The sequence below is a fragment of the Lampris incognitus genome, chromosome 1, assembly GCF_029633865.1.
Source record: "Lampris incognitus isolate fLamInc1 chromosome 1, fLamInc1.hap2, whole genome shotgun sequence".
In the NCBI taxonomy this organism is placed as follows: Eukaryota; Metazoa; Chordata; class Actinopteri; order Lampriformes; family Lampridae; genus Lampris; species Lampris incognitus.
In genome coordinates this window covers 11,638,971-11,648,553 of record NC_079211.1, presented here as the reverse complement: position 1 = coordinate 11,648,553, position 9,583 = coordinate 11,638,971, and the positions used below count along the sequence as shown (strand labels likewise).

Genomic DNA, 9,583 nt, shown 5'->3' with positions numbered 1-9,583 from the left:
CTTTGGAGCTTGCAGCTGCTGGCTTTGAGAAAATGGGGCTGTATTACAAATATTTACCGTCTTAAGTTTAAAGTGAAGATAGGGATGTCTAAGATAGGATTGTTCTCCAGTTGGTATTAAGCAAATCATAACCTAATATCTAATCGTAACCAAACAGTTGAGATAGGATCTGCAAGTTAGGAATTTCCTGTAATATGGCCTCTGATCAGTATTTCTGTTCATTAATTTAGCTGTTTTATGTTAAGGTACCATAGGAAAAGGAGACGAGAGGAAAGGGTTTACACTCCACCAAATCAGCCTGCTCCTTCTGAAACTCCAGGACAAGTCAGCAGCATGGATCACTGTCCTGGTAAGGAGATATTTTTATTGTGCAATCAACCAATTTGTTGTGAGCTTGTGCCGGCATATCCTAACTGTTGGCTTTTCTGTTAAAGCTGAAGAGGACACCCCAGTCCCAAGGACAGAATATGATGATCTGAACCTGAGGTACACTCAGCTTCAGAAGGACTATGTCAACCTGCAGCAGGGGTGTGAAAAACTACGGGCTGAAAATGAGACGCTTAAAGAGGAGCTGCATAACTCTACATTTTCCTATGCCACTATTAAGTTCAACATGGGACAACTGATTTTTTTCACAGGACTTACCTCCATTATCTTTGACTGGCTGTGTGCAAAAATAACACAGTGTAGAAAGAATTAGCCAAAACCTCTCTCTACAGGATCATCTATTGGTTGTGCTAATGAGATTAAGGCTGGGCCTAACTAATACTGATTTAGCCTATAGATTTAAGGTATCAAAAACCACCTTATCAAATATTTGTCGGAGCTGGATACCTGCTATGGCCATCGTCCTCAAGCCACTCATTAAATGGCCAAGTAAGGGAGCTATACTAAAGGACATGCCTAAAATCTTCAAGGGAAACTTTAAAAGATGCCGGTGCATAATAGATTGCACAGAGGTTTTCATTGCTAGATCCAGTAATCTGACTGATTACTGGGTCTAGCAATGAAAATGATGACAGGGCAACAAGAAGATTTTATGAATCTTGATTGAATTTTTACTAAAGTCATGAAGCAGAGCATTAAAACAGAAACGGTACACAATAGAAACTAGACAATCTGATTTCCAGAATAAATAATCTGAAGGTAAAGGTCAAACAAATACACTGAAATGACTCAGTGTCTATACGTCTTTATGATTTTCATCTCTGTATTATAAAAAAGCTCGGTTTTCAGGGTAGTTTATGGTGTTACAAGATGCACGAGAACTTTTGAAAATGAATTAAATGCACAATGACGAAAGGAAATTTATCTAGCCTCTGTCAACTATTACATGCCTCCTGGTTTGACACTGTTCCTCTTGCCCAGCCTCTTTGGTTTATGGAAGCTGATTTCCCCAAGTGGAGCTGGCTTGACATCTTTCCTGCTTAGGTCTTTCCACACACATGCTTCAAGCTGTAACTGCTGCTTTCCCTGTCCTCCCCATCCTAACACAGAGCTCAACTTTAAATAAAATTGCTGCTGCTTGGCTGCAGCATGACCCAAGTCTGAAATTTGAAAAAGACAGAATAAAACATATTGACTTATCCAATGTATGTTTTAATTTGATGATCAGAGCTTGCATTTAACACTGAATCTCAGTCAAAGTTAGGCTGTGGCTGAGAAGACTGTAAATTCTACTATATAATTTCTCATTTTTCCACTGCAAATTGATAACATCCACAGCTGGAACTCTGAATCAACAAGACACTGTGTAGTTCATGATAATGTGAATTTCATGCCCCGTTTATCATGACTGAGTCACAGGGAAAGGCACATTTTGATGTGACGAGGGGAGAAAATTACAGTAAAATAGAAGCAGATTTCATGTTTGCACAACGACTAGGCCGATATCATAAACCCTTAGCAAACTAGAAAAGCAACAGGACAACAAATACTCACCCTGCCATGCAGCTACAACTGGCTGTGAGGACGTAGTTCTCGGGTTTGTTTATGATGAGCCATGCCTCGTACATAGCCGTCTTGTGTCCTTGTCTTTGACTTGGCAAGACTTGGGATTTCAGGACACAGAACTCAGAGTCTATGTCATGGTGTTTTACATTTTGTACGTGACCACAGACAACATAGTTGTAAGCATCCAGTGACTTGTATGCCCGCAGCTTCTCTCTTGTGTATACGGTCGGTTTCTCCATCAAATGTGTGTGTATATATATATATATATATATATATATATATATATATATATATATATATATATATATATATATATATCTGCTCATATATTTTCGGAATGTGTGTGTGTGGTGTTAGTGTGTGTGTGTGTGTTAGTTAGTGTAGATAGCGGGACCGAAAACTAAAGCATTTATGATCCTAATTCTTTTTGGAGGTGGTAGGTATTGTCTCAGAGAGTAAGGGAAAAATCCCAGAAAATTAAAATTATGCATAATTATGCATAAATATGCAAAATATGCATTTTTCTAAAAATTGCTAAAAACCGCTTTTCTCGGCATTTCAGATGATTCTGAGCATCTTTGATTTTTTCACTTACATAAAAAAAATTTTCTGGGACTTAAATTTTTTGGCATTATGCAAAATAAATGCATTTTTGCAAAAATGCACTTATGATCCTAATTTTTTTGGAGGTGGTAGGTATTGTTCCAGAGAGGACCAGAAAAATAGCAGAAAATTAAAATAATTATAATTATGCAAAATATGCATTTTCTAAAAATGGCTAAAAACCACTTCTCGGCATTTCAGATGATTTTGAGCATTTGGGGGGAGGGAGTTGGAGTGGGGGGGGGTTTAGGGGCAGGGGGAAGGCAGTTAGCTGGCAGGATGAAGAGGAGGGAGATTTAGACGGGTGGATAACCAAATGGCTACATTGTAGCGAGGTTCTTCTAGTATATATATATTCTGGCCACCGGATATTGGGCCACTTTGTAACGTCTTCCACCCACTCGGTGGTACCACACGGATCTGGAAGTCGGTTGCCGTTCGCCAAAAGTTAATTTATTCAGGTAACTTTCGCGATCTTTTGTCGTTAATCCCCCTTGCATTAGTTTGACAAACCAGCTAACTCCGCCATACTTCCGTTGCCAAGATGCGTGCGCGCGTCCACACCTACGTCATCGCTGTTTACAAACAGTAAACGGGTCTATTCCGCAGATGCTGTGACGTCACTGAGGGGAAAAGAAGCAGTCCCGTCTGCCAACAGCGCAGCCAGTCGTCGCTGGCTGCTGGAGAGCGCGTGCGGGTCAGTGGGGTTATTATGTAAGCCTCGTGGCTGTTTCTCCGGTTAGGCCCCTCGCGAGCGGTCTTCTCCACAAGTTGTTTTTCACAAACACTTGATAAAATGTGGGGACTTGCGGCGGGGCAGCAGCAGCAAAACCAGCCTTGCTCTCATTAGTTTCAGTCCCTCGTGGTGAATTTACAACTGCCAGCGGAGCAGTAGATGTTCAGAGTCCCCCCCCCCCCTTTAGTCTGGTACGGCGGTGTGTTGACACAGGGCCGCTGGAATGCCCACAGCTGTGTGAAGTAGTAGGGTGTGTGTGTGTGTGTGGGGGGGTGTGGGTGTGGGTGTGTGTGGTTGTCTCGCTTGGTCTATCTCTCTTTTACCCCCGCTTCCTTTTTCCTGTCTCTCTCTGTTGGTGCATAACTCATCCCCCCATCGCTTTCCCTCTTCCGTCCTTTCATCGACTGTTTATGAAACACATCTCTCTCTGTTTCTATCTCTCTCTCTCGCTCGCTTTCTCTTTCGCCGTCTCCCCGTCTTTCTCCCTCAGCCATTTTCATGGGTCACAGTTGTCCCATCCATATCTTAAAATAGCTCCACCCCAGTCTTGGCCCTTCTTCTCCCCCCTCCCCTCTCCTCCCTCCTCCCCCCTCCCCTCTTTCTCTGACACACTGACCCCAGCAGGGAGCTGACTATTTCAGGCTTACATATAACATGGCTGTGTGTAAAGGGTGCCCCTTCTAAGACTTAGGTGAGGAATTGGGCGGCAAAGGTTGTGTGTGTGTGTGTGTGTGTGTGTGTGCCATTTATCTGCACATGTGAACAGACGGGGGCAAATTGGGGGAAAAGGTGGCGTTTCCATGGTGACGGACTCATGTTTTTATAAAAGCAGCTCAGCCGGTGACTGCTCGGTAGACGAGAGAGGATTTTGGCCGTTTTAGCAGCGAGTCCTGGTTGGGTTTGTGGACATTTATACCGTTCCCTTCCCCGCCGAGGCCCTTAAAGGTGACAAACGCTGCTCAACGTCTTGAGTCAATGTAAGTGGATAACAGATGATTGTCTTGGCATGATGACTGACACTCGAGACAGATTAAGTATCTCTGACGTTGCTGGAAAGTCCGAGAAAGAGAGAAAAGAGAGAGAGAGAGAGAGAGAGAGAGAGAGAGATCAACGTAAATAACTCCTTTACATTAACACATCGGGGGGAAAAAGGGGTCGTCTTCCATCGCAGAACCCCAGATTGATTCACAGAGAAAAAGAGACGGCCCGGCAGACGGACGGATCTTTCCAAGCAAAACACAACCGAGAGAAAAAAAATGAATGCACAGAAAAAATCATAGAAAACGAGTAATACTCAAATAAAATGAGTAATGGTAAAAGACGCTTAAAACTTTTTAAAAAGTGGTTCAAGTCACAAAGTCCCAAGGGTTCAAGAACATTCATGTGAAAACAGAGTGAAACGCCACTTGCCCCTCATGACGGAGCAAATGGCTGTAGTGAATAAACTCATCCAGGTTGTTCGTTAGGGTGAAGAATCGGAAATCCTCTCGGACTCTCGCCCTCACCCTCGCGAGGAACGAAAGCAGTAAATCTTCCTCTGAACCATCACTAAGTCGACTTTTCCCGCTTCTATAGATCGATAACTCGGCTCGTCCCGCTACAAAATGTAAACGCTGCCACTTTTTGAGCGAGAGAGAGGAGAGAAGAGAGGAGACGGGGATAGAGAGAAGGGAGAGGAGAGACAGAGAGAGAGGAGATAGAGAGTGAGGGAGAGAGAGGAGACAGCGAGGGGAGAGAGGAGAGGAGAGAGAGGAGAGAGTGAGGAAGAGAGGACAGAGAAGAGGAGAGAGGGAGAGGAGAGAGGAGACAGCGAGGAAGAGAGAAAGGAGAGAGGAGACAGTGAGAGAGGAGAGAGAGTGAGGAAGAGAAAGGAGCGAGAGAAGAAGAGAGAAGAGAGAGAGTGGGGAAGAGAGGAGACAGAGCAAGAGGGGAGAGAGAGAGGAGAGTGAGGGAGAGGAGAGAGGAGACAGCAAGGGGAGAGAGTGAGGAAGAGAGAAAGGAGAGAGGAGACAGTGAGAGAGGAGAGAGTGAGGAAGAGAAAGGAGCGAGAGAAGAAGAGAGAAGAGAGAGAGTGGGGAAGAGAGGAGACAGAGCAAGAGGGGAGAGAGAGAGGAGAGTGAGGGAGAGGAGAGAGGAGACAGCAAGGGGAGAGAGTGAGGAAGAGAGAAAGGAGAGAGGAGACAGTGAGAGAGGAGAGAGTGAGGAAGAGAAAGGAGCGAGAGAAGAAGAGAGAAGAGAGAGAGAGTGGGGAAGAGAGGAGACAGAGCAAGAGGGGAGAGAGAGAGGAGAGTGAGGGAGAGGAGAGAGGAGACAGCAAGGGGAGAGAGTGAGGAAGAGAGAAAGGAGAGAGGAGACAGTGAGAGGGGGGAGAGTGAGGAAGAGAAAGGAGCGAGAGAAGGGAGAGAGTGGGGAAGAGAGGAGACGGAGCAAGAGGGGAGAGAGTGAGGAAGAGAGGGAGATTATTGTATGCAACCCATACTTCAGTATATATTAAAAGTCAGTACATTAACATGGACAACATTGTCAACATGTATTTATTGGGATATTGGCAGCTGGATACAGAGTACATCAGGAGGGTACATCAGGGTACATCAGGGTACATCAGAGTACATCAGGAGGGTACATCAGGGTACATCAGGGTACATCAGGATACATCAGGATACATCAGGGTACATCAGGGTACATCAGGATACATCAGGGTACATCAGGGTACATCAGAGTACATCAGGAGGGTACATCAGGGTACATCAGAGTACATCAGGGTACATCAGGGTACATCAGGGTACATCAGAGTATATCAGGGTACCTCAGGGTACATCAGAGTACATCAGGAGGGTACATCAGGGTACATCAGAGTATATCAGGGTACATCAGGGTACATCAGGGTACATCAGAGTATATCAGGGTACATCAGGGTACATCAGAGTACATCAGGAGGGTACATCAGGGTACATCAGGGCAGCATAATGTTGACATCCACATACAGCTAGTGACACGTGGGACCGGGTCATCAGTTCACATTTTTATCGGGGAGGAAGGGAGCAGAGAAACAGGAGAAGAAGAAAAAAGAGATAAGTGCTACGAACGAGTCTGATGACCAGCAGACGATGCCCCTGTTTTCCTTTGCTGCTGGGGCGGTGGGTGGGGGTGGGGGTGGGGGAATTGGGGGTGTAAAGCGACGAAGAGAGGCATGTTTATAATAAGAATACAAATCGTATTAGAAAGATACAATCAGCATTTTCATCGTTTTGAATTTTAGTCGTGTCTTTTCGTCAGGCCCTTTTTATCACGTTTCTCTGTTGGCAAAGTCGTGTCATGAAAGCCCTTTTTTAAAAAGCGTGACAGGTTATTACTAAGTCTTCTTATCCAACAGAACAACGTGGAGACTTCCTACACCTGTGACAAGCGCCTGATTAGACAGTATGGCAAACTAAAATCCATCCCTCTAAACGTTCTCGTATCTTACGATGGTCGAACGCTCTCGTGTCATGTGACTGTCCAGTCAGGGGCGCAACAAGACGTCTCTTCTCACATGCTTCCACTCAAATAACTCTTATCTAAACCTCTTCTTCTGCTGTCTTTTACCCAGGTGGACGAGTCAATCGCCGTCGAGCCGTTAGTCAATCAAAAAATCAACTTGTCTGAAATGGATCGGGGGAGTGTTGTCCATCCCGGACCTCGGCCCCGGTCAGAATGGCGGGACCACAGGAAGGGGAAATGGGACGTTTCCAGCAGCATGCCAAAAATCTAAAGTGTTGGAAGTCCTGGAGGGTTCTGTGAGGTAGGTTGGTGCACAACTGGGACAGAAACGGATATAAAACCAAAAGGTGATTTAAAAACCAAACTCGGCTCGGTCCAAATTTGCTTTCAGTTCGCCTCCCAGTCGCGTCTCTGTTTCGGTTTTCTTCCACCGCGATCCAGTTTGCGCGTGTGCTTGTTCTTTAAACGCAACACCGAGTCGCACGAAGGCTCCTCTCAGTTCTCTTTGCAAGCCGGGTCAGGCCGTACGCGTCGGATCAGCACGGCGTCGTGTCCGACGGGTACGCCCCGAACATCTCCTGTGAGGCGTAGGTGATGTAGAGGAAGCCGTCGGGGTCTCTGTACTGAGAGTAGACCTCCCCCATGCTGGAGGACATACAGGACATGCTCCTCTCCGAGACCAGGAGGAACAGAGCCTGGCTCGACTCCAGACTGATCTTGTTCCTGAGAGAGGGGTGGGGGTAATGGAGAAAAAGGGACAGATTGGTGAGAAAATGCGGGGTCGTGGGTCGTCAGGACAGATGACACTCGGACAAAGACGGTCTTAGAAGAAAAAGAACCGCACGCTGCAGTTCTGGATGCAACGGTGTTTTATAGACCAACGTTTCAGCCCGAGGCCTTCGTCTATGTCACGCCACTTAGATAATACACCTAATTACCTGACACCTGGGGCCAATCGCAAATACTGTATACAATATATTACCATTACTTAGATATTATATAATATCCACCCATCCATCCTTTATCCAAACTGCTTATCCTATTCAGGGTCGCGGGGATGCTGGAGCCTATCCCAGCAGTCATTGGGCGGCAGGCGGGGGAGACACCCTGGACAGGCCGCCAGGCCGTCACACAGGGCCCACACACACATTCACACCTAGGGACAATTTAGTACGGCCGGTTCACCTGACCTACATGTCTTTGGACTGTGGGAGGAAACCGGAGCACCCGGAGGAAACCCACACAGACACGGGGAGAACATGCAAACTCCACACAGAGGGGCGACCCGGGACCACCCCCAAGGTTGGACTACCCCGTGCCGCCCTGCTATATAGTATACTATCTAATATATTACCATTTATTGTCCCGCAGTGGTGACGTAACTTTAACCAAAAATAACCCAACTTTGACCGATAACGGGGACCAAATGCTCAGCGTGACCAATCCCAAGCAAGTTTCAGGTCTCTGCAAGCTGATTTTCAGACCGTAGCTACTGAAAGCGACGGCTCCCTGGGGGGGGGGGACGCATTTTCCATTGAAGATGAATGGGCCAGTCATGTTTAGCAGTGTAGAATACAAAACTTGTATCTAAATTCTGTACCAGCTACATAAAAGTGGCCACCGAAAGGCAGCTCCTCGGCCTTAGCGGGACAGATTGATATGTTATCACAGGGATCTGCGGTGGTGAAGACGAGATACTGGTCTTGATCCCGTGACGTTGATTTGAAGTGGCTCACTGTAAGAAAACAGTTTTTTGGTATGTGGCAATGTATTGGGCGTATGAGTTGATGTGCCAAGCGGCTTGAAGATCGGCGCCAGACTGGCAGAGGAGACCAGGCAAACCCAGGTTTTGACATGGAGGGGCTGACCACAACAAACATACATTAGTAAGACACGTCTCGCTTAGATGTTTACCTGAGCAGACAGAGGAACTGACCCAGGGTCAGCTCGAAGGGAACCAGGAACTTGGTCTTGTCCAATAGTGGGAGGTTTTTTTCACGAATGTACCGTTCGACGATTACCTGGAGTCAGAAGAGCACCTGTGAGTAACTGCAGGTGAAAGTACACAGGTCCTGTGGTAGACTAGAGCTGATCAGATAGGCCGTTTAAAGCATAAAGGGATGGAAAAGCAACTCACAGGCAACTTGTTGGGGAATTTGGACCGAATGCTGCACACTTCATCTTTCCTGGTTGCTAAAAAGAGAGATGGAAAAGGACATTCTTTTTACAGACCTCCAAATTTATAGGCTGTGTGGGCTCGTTCAACAACCGAGGTCCGCAGGTGGGAAATAAAGAGAAACATTCATGACCTAAAATGGGAAAAAGCATCGCTCCGGGATGACCTACCGAGGCATTTCCGTTGCTTGAAGGGCATCATCTCCATCGATTTCTCATAGGGAGCCATGTTTGTTGCTTGGGGTTGGTGTTGGCGGAGGGGGGATGGTTTGCAAAGACCCGCGGGTGATGGGAGTTGGTGCGGCTGGTGGCGCTGGAGGCGGTCTGGCCCGGCCTGACGCGGTCGTCCCCTCGGGTGGAAGTTAACAAACCCCGACTCACCGCCGTGTCCAGCTGTCTTTTATAGGGTCCGTGGAATGGGAGGGGTGGAAGTGTGACATCGACAAACAAAGACACACTCCCTGACCTGATGACCAGCATGTGGTTGTGTGTGTGTGTGTGAGGGAGAGAGAGAGAGAGAGAGAGAGAGAGAGAGAGAGAGAGAGAGAGAGAGAGAGAGAGAGAGAGAGAGAGAGAGAGAGAGAGAGAGAGAGAGAGAGAGAGAGAGTGTGTTTGTGCATGTTTGTGTGTTCTTGC

The 9,583-nt window shown here is 46.6% G+C and overlaps 1 protein-coding gene across 1 annotated transcript; it reads right to left on the bottom strand.

Annotated features, from left to right (window-relative positions):
- Window positions 1–7,308: 7,308 nt before the first annotated feature.
- On the bottom strand, window positions 7,309–9,176 carry map1lc3cl (microtubule-associated protein 1 light chain 3 gamma, like). Its single transcript, XM_056276236.1, has 4 exons — window positions 9,119–9,176; window positions 8,910–8,965; window positions 8,687–8,793; window positions 7,309–7,495 (listed from the first exon to the last, which is right to left on the bottom strand). Exons 1-4 carry the CDS (start codon window positions 9,174–9,176, stop codon window positions 7,309–7,311), a joined length of 408 nt encoding a protein of 135 aa, XP_056132211.1.
- Between the last annotated feature and the right edge of the window lie 407 nt (window positions 9,177–9,583).

Coding starts and splice junctions, on each gene's coding strand:
- map1lc3cl (XM_056276236.1), bottom strand. CDS start 9,176: ATGGCTCCCTATGAGAAATCGATGGAGATGATGCCCTTCAAGCAACGG. Junction 8,966..9,118: donor CAAGCAACGGAAATGCCTCG/GTAGGTCATCCC, acceptor CTCTCTTTTTAG/CAACCAGGAAAGATGAAGTG. Junction 7,496..8,686: donor CAGTTCCTCTGTCTGCTCAG/GTAAACATCTAA, acceptor CCCCTCTCTCAG/GAACAAGATCAGTCTGGAGT.